The sequence below is a fragment of the Semicossyphus pulcher genome, unplaced genomic scaffold, assembly GCF_022749685.1.
Source record: "Semicossyphus pulcher isolate SPU_LCO1_2020_fin unplaced genomic scaffold, fSemPul1.0.p SCAF_9, whole genome shotgun sequence".
NCBI lineage: Eukaryota > Metazoa > Chordata > Actinopteri > Labriformes > Labridae > Semicossyphus > Semicossyphus pulcher.
This window is the reverse complement of record NW_027211770.1, coordinates 22558082-22576135: the sequence shown is the minus strand read 5'-3', so window position 1 is coordinate 22576135 and position 18054 is coordinate 22558082. Positions and strand designations below refer to the sequence as shown.

The 18054-nt window shown below is 40.8% G+C and overlaps 2 protein-coding genes across 3 annotated transcripts; both read left to right on the top strand.

Annotated features, from left to right (window-relative positions):
* Positions 1 to 941: 941 nt before the first annotated feature.
* On the top strand, positions 942 to 5442 carry LOC138584205 (meprin A subunit beta-like). The gene is made up of 14 exons (XM_069656381.1): positions 942 to 989; positions 1062 to 1083; positions 1205 to 1249; positions 1451 to 1482; positions 1569 to 1665; positions 1783 to 1900; positions 2012 to 2190; positions 2367 to 2585; positions 2690 to 2842; positions 2951 to 3169; positions 4421 to 4861; positions 4951 to 5115; positions 5234 to 5343; positions 5425 to 5442. Exons 1-14 carry the CDS (start codon positions 942 to 944, stop codon positions 5440 to 5442), a joined length of 1866 nt encoding a protein of 621 aa, XP_069512482.1.
* A 1415-nt stretch (positions 5443 to 6857) lies between these two features.
* LOC138584769 (meprin A subunit beta-like) lies at positions 6858 to 17230 on the top strand. Of its 2 annotated transcripts, XM_069657079.1 has the most exons (20): positions 6858 to 6948; positions 7092 to 7165; positions 7550 to 7568; positions 7660 to 7698; positions 7806 to 7831; positions 7918 to 8002; positions 8299 to 8416; positions 8682 to 8860; positions 8996 to 9214; positions 11011 to 11169; positions 12627 to 12857; positions 12981 to 13430; positions 13525 to 13692; positions 13820 to 13922; positions 14025 to 14072; positions 14858 to 14905; positions 15645 to 15692; positions 15917 to 15964; positions 16249 to 16296; positions 16675 to 17226. In XM_069657079.1, the coding sequence occupies exons 2-20, from the start codon at positions 7103 to 7105 to the stop codon at positions 16751 to 16753; spliced, it is 2178 nt and encodes a 725-aa protein (XP_069513180.1). In that variant the 5' UTR covers positions 6858 to 6948; positions 7092 to 7102; the 3' UTR covers positions 16754 to 17226. The 2 variants fall into 2 exon arrangements, with proteins under 2 accessions (XP_069513180.1, XP_069513181.1); XM_069657080.1 differs by lacking the exon at positions 15917 to 15964 and having other exon boundaries at positions 16675 to 17230.
* The last annotated feature ends 824 nt before the right edge of the window (positions 17231 to 18054 follow it).

Sequence of the window (18054 nt, the reverse complement as noted above, 5' to 3'; positions counted from 1 at the left end):
GCAAAAGTAAAAGATTTCCAAAGTCATTACAAAACATTATCTGGGAACAATGTTTCACTGTGCCACATTTCTTGGCAGTCAATACAAAAGCTATTTAAGATTTGTCTGTCCGGATCAAAGTGGTGCAGTGACATCACCTTTTCTTTAAACATGTCACTAGCATTGATAAAATCTCACCGAGCTAACATCCGTGTAAAGCCGAGAGATCTTTTTGTCGAAGTTGAAGTCATCCATCTGTCATCGCGTTTCATTCATGAACTGAACCGTAGAATCAGACAGAAGGACTTTGAGTACGTGTTATCACGCACGTCTCCTCTGTTGTTTTTCAGAAGCTGGTATGTGGATTGTTCTGTTTGAAGGACACTGAAAGCCTCTTCTGTGCTCATTTAAAAGCTTCGGAAATTCTTTATGTGCCAAAACAGACTTTTATTCAAGCAATCTGTAAGAACAGATCAAACCCAGGTTAAAAACTGTCGGTGCTGCAACAGGTTTCTTTATCCTGGCCCCTCAGGTGAGCCGAGCAGAGTGGTGGGACTGTAACTGTCGTCACAAAAACATGATCAACAGGTTGAGGGGCTTGTTGTGCAAAGACGGAGCAACGTCTCACCTGAGGTCTGCAAACACTAACAGGAAGTTTAGTTCAGAAGGGATGCAAAAATGACTGTCACAATGAGATGTTAAATTGTTGTTTGGGCCTTGAGGGGAAATGTTGTTACCATGTTTAATTAGTGATTGTTTGTTGTGGGACGTCTTGTGTGTCCTGTTGCTTTAGAGGTGTAGTTAAAGACATCTCTCAGGGCTCTAGAAGGTGTGACATCAAAAGTGCTCTTAATAAGGAAGACATTTGTCATATTTCTGTAGATAAAAGCCTAAAAAAGTGATCGAAAAGGTTTTCTATTCATATTCTTTTTTACCATTTGAGGATTCATTCATTTACAATCATGCATTACGGCTTTATTGTCGTGCTGAGCATACTTCACCTTGCCATGGTAAGTACATCTACCTACTGAAAGTTGCATTTGTTCCATTACTCTCATAACCTCTGGTCTCTTTGTTTCCAGTCTCTCGAGCCGTTGTTGATAGGTGAGGTTTTTGTTTAATTGAATATTTTCATTATGTGTCACATAAAAAAAAAACAATCTTTACAAAGCAGAATTTAAAGATACAGCGCACGCTTATAAAAAATATCTGTTTTATTTTGAAGAGATCGATGATGACGGCGACTGGGACATAACTGAAATAAACGAAGGTAAGATTGAGGCTAAATTTAAGCAAAACTAAACAATAAGAATATTAATGAGATCAGAATCACATTATATGTATGTGTTGCATAAGGAATATTGTCACTCTAGGTTTTAAGTTGGTAATGCAAAGCTGACAGTTAGTTCCTTTGTAGTAACAAGATCTGTTGTGCTGTCGTGTCTTGATCGTCTTTCTTGTTTCCCTCCAGGCCTGGATTTATTTGAGGGCGACATCATGGAAGTATGTGCATCATGTGTAATCTTACCTTTTTTCTGGATAGCATGTTGGGTTTGTTTTTCTTATTTAACACCTTTGCTTCCCTCAAGGAAATAAAGACAGAAACGAGGGTCGCCAGGAACGTTGTTTCAAATAAAAACCAGCTGTGGGACATCCCCGTTCCGTATGTGTTAGAAGCAAACCTTGGTGAGTGGTGGTCAATAGATCCTTTTCTTGAGCATTGTTTTTACATTGCATGAAAAGGTGTAAGTAAAAGTACAGTGGGAAATGTTTAGTATAACTGTGTATTGTCTGTGAGCGCAGGCGTGAACGCTAAAGGAGTCATTCTGCAGGCGTTTGAACATTTCCGCTTGAAGACGTGTATCGATTTCAGGCCCAGAAAATCTGAGGAATACTACCTCTCAGTCAGGAAGAATCCAGGGTACACCTTTTGTTTTTTCACAAACATTGTCTAATAACTTTCCAAAATGGTGACCTGCAGCTCTGCGCTAAAATTACTTTATCATGTCCATCATTCTTCTTCTCTCTGCAGGTGTTACTCTTTTGTTTCAAAGACCATTAAAAGTGGCCAAATCGTCTCCATTGGTCGGCGATGCGATCACCTCGGTACAGTGGAGCATGAGTTCTTCCATGCTTTGGGCTTTTATCATGAACAGGCGAGATATGACAGAGATGACCACATAACTATCATCTGGAGAAACATCAAAGACGGTAAAAACATCCACGTTTTTAAAAAACATATTTATCATTTGAGTCTTTGAAAAGTTATAAAGCAGGATTTCATGGCATTGATTTCCCAAATATGACCTTTGACCTCTCAAGATAACCATTAAAACATGCACTGCATTGGGATGAAGCGTCTGATTATGTGTCCATCTGGTTTGCAGGTTACCAGAAAAACTTTAGGAAACTGAGCCGAACGTCAAGTACAACATTTAACGCTCCGTACGACTACCTCTCTGTGATGCACTACGGCAAAAGCGTCTTCTCTAAGAACTCGGGAGACACGATCTCCACGAAGCTGCCCGAGTATCAGGACCAAATAGGCCAGCGGATGGAAATGAGCTCCATTGATGTGTATAAGCTGAATCAGCTTTACAATTGCAGTAAGTTTGGATGCTGAAACGGCTACACTAATGTGAATTTCTTAAAAAGAGACATGCTTGAAATGTGCTATATTGTGATGCAAGTGTTTGCTGTTTATCCTCAGATGAATCGATTTCTTTCATGGAGCACTGCAACTTCAGTGTTGACATGTGCGGGATGAGTTATTGTGAAAAGGGTTTGAGCAAAGGTTGGAAGAGATTGAGCACAGCTGCTGGAGAGCCGTCGACTGACCACACCACCCTGAATGAGACGGAGGGTAACGTCTGATTTTATGCCGTTAAACTTCCTTGCAAATTAGATGTATTCATGTTTACCTGCAAATTATAATCAAAGATAACTAAAAAAATTGTCAAACACTTCCCAGGGTACTTCATGCATGCCAGCACAGCATCAGGTCGGGAGGGAGACTCAGCCTGGCTGGAGACCAAGAGGATGAGTCCCACCAGAAAATGTAACATTCAGTGTCTCCAGCTCTACTATTACCACAGCGGGAGCTCGTCGGACCAGCTCAACATCTGGATTAGAGAGTTCAGAGATGAGAAGGACTCGATTGGAAAGATCCGCCTCATGGGTCAGATCACTGGTGAGTAAAACAAGGACTTAAAATGCTTCTTTCATAAGAAGAAAAACAGCATTATTAACAGTCTTTATACTAAGATGTACTTCATCCAAATGCTAATGGCAGGATGCTAACATGCTGGTTTTAACAAACACCTTTGGTGCAACTTAGACACATCATCAGAGATGTAACCTGTTTGGGATCTTTCAACATCAGACACCCTCACCCAGGTAACCCCGCTGGGTTTGATCAAGCCCTGGCTTGTGTCTAAGTAGCATGTGCGGCCCACGGATCAACCCGCTTGAGCCACAGCCATCTAGATGCCTTCTCTGTGGCATCCCTGATTTTCTTGATGGCTCTCCTGCTGTGCAGCCCCCTAATCCCGAGTGTCCTGAGTGCCCTGCGGAGAGACTGGCCCACACACCCTCTGCACCCGACCTCAATGGGGTCGCATCAGGTCTTCCACCTGCTGCTTCAGCATGCGCTGGCCAACTCCTCAATTTGGCCCTCTTCCTCCCGAAAGCGTCCTGTATCCGGTCCTCTGAGGACACAGTCAACTCCAGCAGAACCACCCGCCTTGTTGTTTCTGATAGTAGAACCATGTCTGGCCTGAGCGTGGTCACTGCGATGGTGTCTGGGTATTTGAGCTGTTTCCCTAGGTCGAGCTTCAGCTGCCAACCAAGAGCCCCCCTGGTTGACTTGAGCTCTGTTGTCCTCACAATGCTGATGCTAATATTCTGATGTTTAGCAGGTATTTTTTTACCTTGTCAGCCATCCTAGTTTAGCGCATTAGCATGCTGCATTAGTTTGTCATTGAATTTGCAGACATTTGCTCACAAACCAAAGAAAAGTACAAACAAAATGTTTCACCTGATGTTTGTGCAAAATAAATAAAGTCAGGGGATCACCAAAATCATCTTGTGGGGTCATGAACGTTTACAGCTAATTTTATAGTAGTTCAGCAAGTGTATAATTTCATGAATGTTACCCTCATGGGGAAAGCTGGTGGAAAGTCATCAGATCACCTAAGGCATTAGGAGTCATCCACTGGACACACGTTTCCAAATGTTGAGTCATTTTACTGAAAAATCAAAACATGTTAACCTCTCGGTAGAACAAGAGGAGAAGTCAAGGGACCAGTTTTATTGGGGTTCATCCACTGGGGACGACAAATCTTGGTACAAAATGTAATAGCAATCCTTGAAACTGACAGTTGTCATGACTACCTATAGACTTGCTAAAACAAATGTAATCCCTGATATTTTTCCCCTCCAGGTGAACCAACCTTTGAATGGACCTTCTACACGGTACCCCTGAACGCCACCAAGCCTTTCCAGGTCGTGTTTGAGGTGCGTAAAGGAGACGAAGAGTCTTCAGGAGGCTTTTCCATCGATGACATCAACGTCTCTGAGACGGGGTGTCCACACAACGTCTGGCAAGTCAGGGACTTCGAGAGTCTCTTGACGAGCACCGACTACAACAGCTACCTGCTCAGCCCCCGCGCGTACTCTCCTGAAGGTTATTCTTACCAGGTGTTGATCGCTTTGAGAGAAACTTTTTTTGGAGTGTATATTCGTTTAGTGTCGGGTGACGAAGATTCAACGCTGGAATGGCCTTGCCCATGGAGGCAGGTGACCTTCAAGATGCTGGACAAGAACCCACACATTCAACATCAGATGTCCCAACAGATCACTCTGACCACGGATCCAACTTTCAGTGAGTCCTCAGAAGGGATGTCTCAATGGTGGCTTATATGTTGATCTATGCGTACAACTGTTCATACGATTTATTCTGTTTTACTGAAGCTGCGTTTGACAACCCTCAAATGGTTGGAAGACAAATCAGAAGGAATGAAGAATCTCTTTATGTGAACCCTGCCTATGGAGTGACCTCGTTTCTGTCCCTGGACAGAATGAGGAGCCGGGACTTCCTGAAGGGGGGCACTGCTGTATTCCTCTTCTCCATGGAAGGTGAGACATTATGTTTCATCCTAATCAAATGTATTTGGAGCAAATCTTTCAGGCTTTTCACTTCAGAATTATTTATTTGGAGATACTTCACCCTTATACGTATCTACCTTCTCTCTAGATATTTCAAGCCTGCAGTACAGCAGCTCTCTGCCATGCCCAAAACATCCACAAAGCAAATTAACAACCACCTCCTCAAACATGTCTGATAAAGGCCCATGTGAAGTGAGGGTACGTTCAAAAGTCCCTATCCAATAAGCTGTTGAATTCTGAGTCAAACTGAACATTCACTGAGTCTCTGTGGTTCTTTAGGGTGGACGGAAAAGCTGAATCAGCCAAAATAATTTGTTCCTTGCGAGGCTTCAGCCTCATCACGGTAAGTTTGACTTTCTTTGCTCACCATTTGTTCTGAATGTCTCTTTCCTAATTACACAGCTACTTTTTCTGTTAAGGAAATACAGATAAAGGAATGGAGATTGTCCAGCCATCATTCAACAGGATTCTTCCTCTTCGTGTTTCCTGCCAGTCTGCTTAACCATGTTGTTGCTGAAATAAGTGAAACACAGTCAGCTGTTTGCTAATAAAGAGATTTTTCATATTGTTTTGTGTAGTTTTTGTTTGTGTGCAGAGAGTGTTCTACTTAAACAGCTGTCTCAGCTATGTTTTCATTCAGGAAGGCTTTGAATAAATTAAAGAAGTGTAAAATTGCAGCTACAAGACCCGCATGGGTCCACTGCATTACTGTAAACCACACTGTGCTAGTTTAAACTGACCCTTTCCTGAAAATGGCAAATCAGAACGTGCTGATATTCTTTCACATGGATGAATAATAATAATTATAATAATAATAATAACCTATATTTATAGAGCACTTTTCAAAATCGAAGTTACAAAGTGCTTTACAGAGGCAGCAAAGCAACAAATATATAAAATTAATTTAAAAGAACTCCAATGACATAAAATTCCCCCAAACGAATGCTAAAATTCAAGTAAAATCCGGAGAGGCTCGCCGATAAAAGTATGTCTTAAGAAGGGACTTAAAAGAGATCACTGATTCAGCTGACCTGACCTCCTCAGGCAGGTCGTTCCAGAGCTTCGGAGCCCTCCCAGCAAAAGCTCTGTCCCCCTTAGTCTTCAGTCTGGCATTCGCTACACACAGAAGACCTCTGCCCGAGGATCTCAGCGTACGTGTCCGCTCGTGCAGTACTAAAAGGTCTGAGATATAGCTGGGAGAAAGGCCATGGGGACACTTAAAAGTAATCAGTAAAATGTTAAAATCAATTCACATACTGGGAGCCAGTGTGAAGATGCTAACACAGGAGTGATGTGGTCGTATTTTGGTTCTGGTTAAAAGCCTGGCAGCTGAGTTCTGTACAGTTTGAAGTCGATCAATGGATCTTTGACTTAGGCAGGTAAAAAGGCTGTTACAGTAATCGCGGCGTGATGATATAAAAGCATGTAAAATCGTCTCTGTGTCTTTAAAGGTTAAAATAGATAAGAAGAGATAATACCCTGAAGCGCAGTGTTAAATGTGCGTTGTAGTTCTTCATGGTCCTTTTAGTGTGTTTGCCGTAAATCTGATAACAACCTGACATGTGCAGGTAATGACAATCAGTGTGACAATGACAAAGAGCTTCATCTTGACAACTTTGCAGCCAAAGCAGCTTTTGCAGAAGAATCTGAACTATTTTGAGCCAAACACGCTCCCTGCATGACTCCAATTCTCTGAAACGTTGCAAACCAGTTTTTTTTCCTGTGTGGGTCTTCATGTCCGCTTAAAGCGCTCATGTTACAGCCCCTATGTACAGTTGAGGAAGAAGAGAGAGCCAGCAAGAGGTGAGCTTTTTCTAGCGCTCTATGTGACCAACTGAATTTAAATCAAGTTAAATAAAATATTAAATATGTAGCTGTTTTGATTACAAATATTTGTGTCTGAAATATTCATGCGTCTCTGTATAATCTCTGTTTTATGAATGAAGTTTGGTTCAGGATGAAAGGCTTCATTTTCCTCGTTGTGAACTTGGCACTTTCATCCGCAGTATCACCAACACAGGTAAGATTCATTTATTCATGTACTTTCTGTCACATTCATACATATTTAAATGTTTTTACAATCAACTTAGATTAATTTTCTGAATTGTCTTATTTCTTATTATCTTAATTTATGAATCACTGAAGTATTCTGATGGATATTTGGACTTGAGACTGTTAAGTAGCAATTGAAATACTTCTGAATAATGAGCACAAACAGTAACCTTCAGATATTAAGTCTTAAATTTTAATATATTACATTTGTAGACCAGCAGACTAAGTATAGTAACAGTGAGTGGCTATAATATTATTATATTTATATTTTATACTTATATTACTTGCTGTTTATCTGAGATTAGCATCTTCATGTTGGAGTGATTAAAAGTTGTTGGATGATTTTTTACAGAAGGGGCCGGTGATTGTGGGTGAGTTGTATTATTTAATATTCTGCAGGAAATTAATTTAAGTGAATTATTTTTTAAGTTACTTTAAGGAGCTTCTCATCTGTGTTTGCAGATATTGGAGCAGAGAAGAGCATTGCAGAGGCAAACAAGGGTAACGCTAACACAGTGGTTTATATTTGATATTGCACTTTTGTTGTGGCTTCATCGTGTTGTTAACCATCCGTCATTGTGTTCAAACTTTTTTATGCTTTATCTTAGATTCAGTGCACGATGATATTCTGAAGGTGAGTTTTGTATTTTTAAGTTAAATCGTTTAAGTTACATATATGTTTTTTTCTGTTTCGTTCACTGTATTCTTCATGAATTTTAGGACCCGGACATTCAAAGGAGCGCGACTGATAATGATGACAAACTGTGGCCGTCCCCAGTCCCATATGTTTTGGACAGCAGCCTCGGTAAATATCTTTTTAATTACAAACTAACCTGGAGCATTTGTAGGTGTTACGGAGGAGCACCCCTGAGGGACACTGCACTGCTTAGGAAAGTAGGTTAAATATGTTACACAATTTTACTCTAGGCAATATAGTTCAATCAACATGTTTGAGATGTTAGGGCGACGTAGTTTGCACCATCCCAGCCAGTCCATCTGATAATGTAGAAGACGTTTGTGCCTATAAGCACACACACAATAACATCTCATTGTCCTTTTCTTTGTTCTTCACTATAACGCAATTCCTCTTAACGATGGAAGAGATGAACGCTAAAGGCATCATCATGAAAGCCCTCGACCAGTTCAGGTTGAAGTCGTGCATTGACTTCAAAGAACGGGACTCTGAGGACTATTACATTAACGTCCAAAAGTTAAACGGGTATGTTTGCTTTTCATATTTTCCATGTTTGTCTCTTTATATTTCTTGTTTTCTACCTGGTCCACAACATGTAACGCTACAACAGGGCAACTAAAGACTGTCAGATAGCAGTGACTGACCATATATGGTGTTCTGGAGGCGTGTCTGTACAGTTCATACACATAGCCTTCATCCTGAACATGTCAACTTGTACTGTTAAATAATAATGCCACTGGTCCCTGGCGTAAAGCTGGCCGACTGATGAGTTCTTGTTTTCACGTTTTAGATGTTTTTCATATATTGGCCGAGTAATAGCCAACGGACAAGACCTCTCCATCGGGATGTACTGTGACGATCTTTCCACCGTGGAACACGAGTTCCTTCATGCTCTGGGCTTCAACCACGAACAGAGCAGATATGACCGAGATGATTTTGTGACCATTATATTCGCGAACATCGTAAAAGGTTTCGTTAAGACTTCCATTCTCGTATTCCTGTTCTTTATACGTGCACATTTACACTGTTTTAACCATCTCTGCTCTCAATCTGTTTAATGCAGTTTAATGCAATTGATGGACGGCTTTTATGTGTGACATCAAGGGTTCGAGAGTAACTTTAATAAAGTCAGCAGTGAATTCAGCACCACCAACGGAATCCCGTACGACTACCTCTCCGTGATGCACTACGGCGAGGATTTTTTCACCAATGGCAACGGGTCAACGATAATCACCAAAGATCCTGAATTCCAGGATAAGATCGGCCAAAGGCTGGAAATGAGTCCCAGTGATGTTCAGGAGCTGAACCTGCGCTACCAATGCAGTAAGTCCAAAAGGGTCAACGCCCAGTTTTAGGAATATTTCTGGACTGTTTATATATTGATTTACGCCCTGAAAAGTCCCTGCTCGGGGTGTAGTACTTTCCAAAGTTCCAGGAACTTTCAGGGCGGGGCCTGCAGTGCTGATCGTTTCTAATTGGTCGAGTACTCACATTTTATTTCACACGCCATGTTTTAAAGACTGCAGCTGCAAGCTCACTGCTATCGAGATTGTTTATCACCGTGCTTTGAGATGGAGTCAGAGAAGAATCTCCTCCAGGCTAACAGGCTAACTGTAGTGTTGCATAAAATTATGGTACCGGCCCGTTTGTCACATTTTATGGCGTCATCTTTGTATGGCCTTTATCTTCTTCTTACCGCCACCTACTGGACTGGCGGTGTAGTGCAGTTACTTTTATTGCTTCTCCATACGTCATTGGCCTGATTTGAAGAATCTTCCCGGGACTGTAGGCCGCTGCGGAAATGCAGAAAACAATGGACCACAGGAACCATTTAGTTCCTTGAAGAGAAGTTCCTGGAACTCAAAGTTCCTATACTTTTTTCTGCCACAGAAACTTTGTCAGGAAGAATTTAGTTGACTTAGGACACAAGAAGAATCAGTCTTCATTTGTTATATAAATGTAGCCTTCAACAATCATCAATATGTGCATTTTTCAGTTAGGCTCCCAGACTAAAAAGATGACAGTGCTTAACAAAATAGCTACAGAAGAAGACTGTTAAAACGGGATTCATATGAACATTATCAAGTGTGTCACCTCTATGGCCAATCTTTGAACTCCTCGGCTAACATCTGACAACAATACAGCCCATGGGAGCGATGGCAAACTTTTTGGGGCTTCCAGTGTAGCTAGCGGTTAACGATAAACTATGAAGACTTCCTGTTAACATGAGCTGCATTGTCTATAGTCTGTTTTGCAACTTGCAACTTGAGAAGCGAGAATGGAGTTACAGTTGATATGCGACGTCTAAGAGCGGATTGTTAGCTTTACTCGCATGCAAGGGTCTGTTTATAGAGATTCATAAAAAGCTAAATCGTCATCGGATGCCCACTGATGGGAGTGGGGATGGCGTTACGGGGGATTGCAATGTTTGACCTGTATGCAACCAAAGCCTGGTGATATGTGATTGGTCAATACTGCACAGACTATAAACACATTACATACAGGTTCTGGCTTTTATAAATAGATTGACTCTAAGCTAAGGTTTGAAGACTTTTAGTGACTAAAAGTTCTTGGGAAATGTTAGTGAACGATTGAGGTCATGGTAAAAAAGATTTAACACCAACATGGTTTGTTGATCCAACCCCGATCCCTCTCACAAGGTTGTTTGCAATATAAGCAGCAGGCTGTGGTGACGGACAACGTTTCAGCCACAACCTGTAGCAACATGGGTCTATTAGCGTGCTTATTAGTGGTAAGTGTGAAGCCGTACTGTGATGGCCGTGTTATAAATCTGCTTGAATAGCAACAAAGCTGAGAAGGAACCAGCGATTGTGAGGATGTTTAAGAGAGCTGATGCCATTCGACTAATAAGAGCCGACAGTGGAAGCCTGAACTAAGGCTAAGCTTCTTTAAATCTTATCGCAAACAAGTTGAGGGGTTCTTAAGAGGTTCCTGTGTATCTGCAGTTTGTATCTTTACGGTACAAAATGCATTAAAAGTAAATGAAAAAAAAAGTATGAACCCTATGCTTGAAATGCAGCTCTAACCCACCATCTGCTGACATGAAATACCCAACTCAATTAATACTCGATGCAATCCTTCTTCTTTCCCCTCTACAGACTCGTCGATCGCCTTTCAGATGTACTGCGGCTTTTCTGATGGGACCATATGTCAGATGAACAGATGCTCACAGAGCGGCGGAGGCTGGGTGAGGTCCAAATATGTTGACGCGGGTCCTACCTCTGACCACACCAGTCTACCCGGTGGTGATAATGAGGGTGAGATTTGATCATTAAAGTGTTGAAACTGTTTATTGGGAAAGGAAATAAAAGGATTCAGTTTTAAGTCTTTTAGGGGGACAATTTGCTTTGAGGAATGTTGTACATTAGGGATGCACGATATTGGATCCGATATACCGATATTTTACAACTCATTTAGCCAATTACCGATACCGATACCGATATTTTTTTCCCGCACACCTAATTGCAGAGATCATCAACTCTCTTCTGTATTGGAATTAGCGTACAGTATAATGGTGATACTCTTATCACATTTGTTACGGTCGGGGTGACGGCTCTTGAGATGGTTAATCAAGTTCATAGTGTTGAAAGACTTTGCCTTGGCTCCTCCTCACATCACCGAAGCTGAGCAGTCATTGCAAATAGCAGTTTTCTATCTATTTCTGACACTTTGAAAAACTTCCACATCACGGACATTTTGGCTTCTAACTCTCTCATGCTGCAGGTAGACACACGTGACATCATCACGCTGCGCCGCGCAGGTCTTCTTCGCGCCAGGGACATTGCGCCGAGGTCGGGCATTTAATCAAGTATGCAGCAGCCCATTATTTTATCGGTTAATTATATCGGCTTACTTATATCGGTTAACTATCGGATATCAGCCAACACGCCATTTCATTTTTAAGCCAATATCGGCCGATACCGATAACATCGTGCATCCCTATTGTACATCATACATTTCGCTAATATAACTTTGATTATATGTACCTTATAGATATTTTATGTAAAGGTCCTAGTGGTGATGCCAGTTTATTGTTGGTTTGGACTGTTTACAGCAGATGTTTATAACTATTCACTCAATCACTAAGCAAAAAAATAGTAAATAACTTTACTACAGAGAAAATTCAGATTTTCTCAGGTTTGTAATTAAAATGAAGGTAACTAAATGTACAACACAAGCACAATTAATTGCATCAATTAGGAATGAACGAACCAATCGCATTTCAAAAATACTAATAATCAAAGTAGCCACACCTGTGGATTTACAAAATACTTCAGCTTAGCAGCAAAAACAACTGTAGCACCGTAACAAGCAGAGTGAATCTACATCAGTGATAGCTAGAAGCTGCCTGCAAGCAGCAGCTAAGGTTAGCCAGAGGCACACAGAACATGACAGTAGTAGCTTAATTTTAGCTAACAATGCTAACTTACAGAATTGATGCAGCTTGTTCAGACAGTCCTCTTCTTCACTGTCCTCCTCATCATCCTCATTATCCTCCAGCTCTGCCAACATACTTGCTGTGTTCGAAATGCCATACTATACTAGCAGTACGTCCTGATTTTGCCAAAATGTAAAATGTAGTATGCAGCAGCGAGCAGGAGGGGGCGCTATAGCTAAAGAAGCGGAAACTGGCGCCTGGCGTAGCATAGTGCAAAAAATTAATTTGAAAAGGAGCGGCTCCATAAAACATTAACTTCTGGCAACAACATTCTAGGTCAACAATCCGGTTACTTCATGCATGCCAGCACAGCTTCAGGCCTGGAGGGAGACTCAGCCTGGCTGGAGACCAAGATGATGAGTCCCAAGAGGGAATGTAATGTTCAGTGTCTCCAGTTCTACTATTACCACAGCGGGAACGAATCAGACGTAATGAACATCTGGATCAGAGAATTTGAAGATGAAAACGACTTCAAAGGAACTGTCCGCCTCATGGGACAGATCACTGGTAAAGTAAAGCTGTCTGATTATCTGGAATCATCTTCTCTAAATGGTTTTTAAGACTCTGATGAATGCTGGTTGGAAGTGATACATGTTATAAAATGTATTGATTAAAAAACTCTTCATCCAGGTCCACCAAAAGCTCACTGGCAGCTCAAGCACGTTTCCCTGAACGCCACCAAACACTTCCAGGTGGAGTTTGAGGCTCGTAAAGGAGCGGGGACATCTAAAGGCGGCTTCTCAATCGATGACATCAATCTGTCAGAGATTGAGTGTCCACATGTCACGATGCAGTTTGATGATTTTGAGAAGCTTTTAAACACTAGTGCCTGGGGAACCATTCTGTACAGCCCTCGTCAGTACTCCAGCGGGGGCTATGCTTACGCCGTCGGGATTGGGCTGTACAAGACATTTTTCGGCTTGTTCGTGCAACTATCGTCCGGTGTAAATGACGACGAGCTGGAGTGGCCTGTCCCACAAAGGCAGGTGACTTTCCAAATGGTGGATCAGAACCCCAACATCCAGCTGCAAATGTCCAAGCAAAGGAGCATCACCAGTGACCTGAGCGTATCCAGCACTGGTAGGGCATCTAATCTTTCTTTAGTCCACTTTATGTAACATCACATCCTCTCTGGTTACTGACCGTCAATATCCCCAATTCTTCCGTGAATCAGGTGCCTTTAACTGGGGCAACCCACGCGGGAACGGAACTGTAGATGAGAATGATGAGACCGTCTATGCCGGACCTTTGCTTGGCAGATTTTCTTTTGCGTCTTTGGAAGACATGAAATCCAGACAGTATCTGAAGGGAGGGAGTGCAGTTTTCGTCTTCAGCTTCCAAGGCAGGCCAATAAAAATGTTTTTACTGCTAATCCTGATGGCATAAATATTCAGCTATTACGTTAAATCAATTTACACCTTAATGAAGATTTTGTTTTCCAACCTCACTGACACTTTGCTTTCTTTTAGATCTCACTCCTCTGGTTAATGGAAGTACTCTGCCATGTCCTAAAATGAGACCAGCAGAGTTGACACACTCAGAAGATCAAGATGAAGGCCCATGCTCATCACCGTAGGACTTTTTTTTACCTTCTTTTAAAACAAAACATATTATATCAAATTAGCGTCAAGGTCATTCTTAATATGCATTTAACTGATGCTTTGCATTTTACAGGACTAAACCCACAACCACGCCACATCCTGAAACAACACATTACAAGACGTAAGAGCCTGTGGGCGAGGCTCTGCTGCCGGCCTCGTGTCTCACCTCTCTCTTATCAAACCATCTCTGCTACGGGAACTTGACTTTAGTAAACAGAAAAAGGCAGACCAGGATTTTTAAGACGAGGGGGAAGAAAATTACAGTGGCCGACAAAGGCGAACGGCCTGCAACGGCAAAAATCTTTTCCTTTAAACCATTAACAGGCTGCTGTTTCAGAAATGCAATAGTCCAAACAAATGCAACAACTGAAACATGCTGGAAATGAAAAAACATGCTGCTGAAAGCCGAAACAAAGGCATATACAGAAAACGTTCTGCAAATACTCAGAAAATTGTAACAAATGCACATTTCTTTGTTGTATTTGTTTTAGACTGTAGACTTTAAACTAATGCATAGATTTATTTTGTTGTTGTTGCTGTGCGTTTGTCCTTGTCAGCCACCGTATATAGTAGACTGCAATCTATAGCAATGACAACACAACATCTCCCCTCCTCCCTGAGTTTGATTTGTTACCCTCATGACAATGTTAGAAAGCCATGGTAAAGAAAATGATTCTTTTATCCCACATTAAATTCATGTGGTCAACAAACTACATTAAACCTGGATTTGAGACTGTAGGATGAATGCCATGCATAACAATGCACTGACTGTTATTAATGTGATGTTATATAAAAAACAGAATTCCTTAATAATGACATTGATTATATGTTTACTTGTTTTTGTTATATTTTCCTGATTGACCCGCCTCTGCTGGACAATAAAGTTTAATCTATTCCTTTCTACAGGACTCCACCCACCACCCATCACCCTCCTAAGACAACAGATGACGACAAGTAATTATATTTCCTCACCATTTACACTTGCAGTAATTTGTTAGCTGTTGTGTTCGGTGGGTTTAAGAGGGCACATCTTTGCACTAGCTTTCACTTACCCTCAGTTTTCTCCTGTAAGCCACAACAGCTTTTTTTTAGCCTTAATATTTATGAAAATTACCAGCTTATCATTTTCAAACATCGATGTTGAATTAAAGGGCCAGTCAGCCGATTTTCAACCTCAGTCCTATCATGCGATTATGGGGAGCTAATGCCATGATGGTAGGGGAAAAATGCAACTTCACTCTGTGCCTTTGGAGGACGCTATCCGCTTCTCCAGTGGGCCTCGGAAAACCTCCACCAGACTACGTAAAACGTGTCATCTGGTGGAGGCCAGGGAGCTCACTAAAATACACTTCATCGATCTAGGACGCGGCCTCCGATGTCATGTCTCATTCAAAATCATCAGGAGTAGTAGTATTTCACTCCAGCGTCTTTCGCTGGGCCGTTCCTTTTAAAGAGAGGGGCGCAATGCACGCTGGGTGTTGTATGTAGAATGTAGGAATGTAGAATGGACGAAACCACAAGCTGTTTGTACAACTTTCACCACAGCTATGGCGCCAATTTCAAATATTATTGCTTCTATCGATTACACAGAACACCAGCTTTGATTGGCAGTGTTTTTTCAAGGGGAGAATTGCTCCTTTAAGTATCGATTCGAACTGTATATGCCTAAAAAGTTATGATGTGCATTTTACAGTGTCTATCCCACCACCTATCCACCTCCTGGGACAACAGATGATGACAGGTATTTAGATTTACACACGTCACACTTTCAGGATTTGTTTGTTCATGTAAAAAAGTGAGTTTTATACGGTGTTATTTGCTGCTGTTGAGAAGAAACAGCTCTGTATGTGCATATGAAGCAAAAATAAAACTCCAAATGTGCATTGTTATGAAATTTACCAGCTTATCATTTTAAAACATTGATATTAAAGTTGAATGTAACTTAAAAAATGATGCTTTTTGCAGTGTCTATCCCACCACCTATCCACCTCCTCGGACAACAGATGATGACAGGTATTTAGATTTACACACGTCACACTTTCAGTATGTTTATAGCTGTAGAAAAGTGAGCTTATAAAGCATCATTTGATGCTGTTGAGTCTATTTGCTTAGTTAAAATAGCTCTGTATGTTCATATGAACCAAACATGAAACTCATTGCAATGAACGGCTGCAATAAGTAGACAAAACTAACTAATATTCTCCAGCTTTCAGTCTTTATAGTTTTCCCATGCTCTCATTTTGAAGCATAGATGTAAGCATTAATATGCCTTTCAAATGATGCTCTGCATTTTACAGTGTTTATCCCACCACCTATCCAACTCCTGGAACAACAGATGACGACAGGTATGTTTACTTTAACGTGTTGATGGCTGAAGAATGTGATGCCGTTGAGACTAATTGTTTAGTTAAATCAGCTCTGTATGTTCATATGAAGTGAAAATGACACTCCAAACATTGCAATGAAAGGCTGCAATAAGTAGACAGCTTTGAAAGCCTTTATAGTTCTCACATTAACAGGCTATCATTTTAAAACATACATGTTGTATGAAGCATTGAAATTAGATTTGTATGTGCCTTTCAAATGATGCTGTGCATTTTACAGGATCAATCCCAGTCAGATGACAGGTATTCAGATGTATTCACACGTTTAAGCAATGGAGCCTTTTTTTTTTAAAGCAAATCAATAACATTTATATTTAAACTATTGTTTTTTTGTTACAGCATTTTTGGCTTCTCTCCTGCTTTGGCGTCCTGCCCCGTCCTCACCTTCCTGCTGGCATTGATGCTTCTGATACGTTGATGTGCATCTTGTCACATCCCATCTCATCTCTGCACATGGACAAGACCACTAAATGTGCCTGAGAAATTCATGGCAAATATTTTCTACTGTTTTTTTTATGGTTGTATAAGTTTGTAATAAAAAGAAAAGGCTGCAGCTGGTGATGAACGGTATGATCAGGCATATCAGCAGCTATCATACCCTTATATAAGGGTTTGCTTTTGGTGGTGGGTCATGTTTGTTGAATAATCATTTATGAATGAGTCTCGAAATTTGGTAGTGTTTTGGGGGGATTTTGTGCAGGTTTGTGTTTCAAATAAATAATGTGCAACCTTTTTGTGAGTCTACAGTTGATAAATAACAGCCAAGCCCCACACACATGATAATAAATATACTTAATACAACTCTAAACGTTTGAACCCTGATCTTATGTCAAAGATATGCGTTATTCTTTTGTTCTCACTAGTTTTTAAACAAGGTTTAAGCGTTGTGTGAGTGGTTGTCTGTCTCTATGCGTCAGCCCTGGCGATCAGACCAGGGTGTACCCCGCCTCTCGCCCCAATGACAGCTGGGATAGGCTCCGCGTCCCTGAACAGGATTAGTGATGTAGATAATGGATGTGTAGTGTGTGGTGTCCGTGCATTTAGTCCTAAAACATTTCCCCTTGGACAACAATTCCCTTTCAACACAGCTATTTCTTTTCTTTGTAAAAAAAAAAAAAAAAAAGGTGCACAATTTTAAATTTTCACATAAATACAAATTAAAGAACAAGATTGTTTTGCATTACCTGCAGCCCTTTTTAAAATCCTCCAGTGTCTTGATGATGATGATGAAAAACAGTTCAAACTCCAATACTCGGTTTATGATCATGTATCACAAAGAGAAGCATAAAGACTCACGTCGGAAGCTTGAGACGCCGTTTGTCGTTTTTTTGCTGAAAGAAATATTTATAATTTGATAAAGTAATAGTTGCAGTAAAAAAAAACACAGCTTTATTTTATTCTAATAAGCGGGGGAGAAATGGGGTGATTAAGATTATATTTATGGACACTTAAGTATAAATTCTAATGCAGTATGGAAAGCCTTTTTTAACCCAAGTTTCTTAATATGTGGTTATTAATAATCATAATGTACTATTTTTACTTATCAATGCATTATCCAGTATGCTTTTTTCCCCATCTTCTTATGAATGTCCTGTCTTTGTCTAGAAAGAGATTTTAAGTTAACATAATTTCAGTCCCCTAAAAGATGCTAATCATAATCCACGCACCCGAGAACTTAATCGCAGCTCTGCCAAGGTTTAACATACACGACCAGAACAT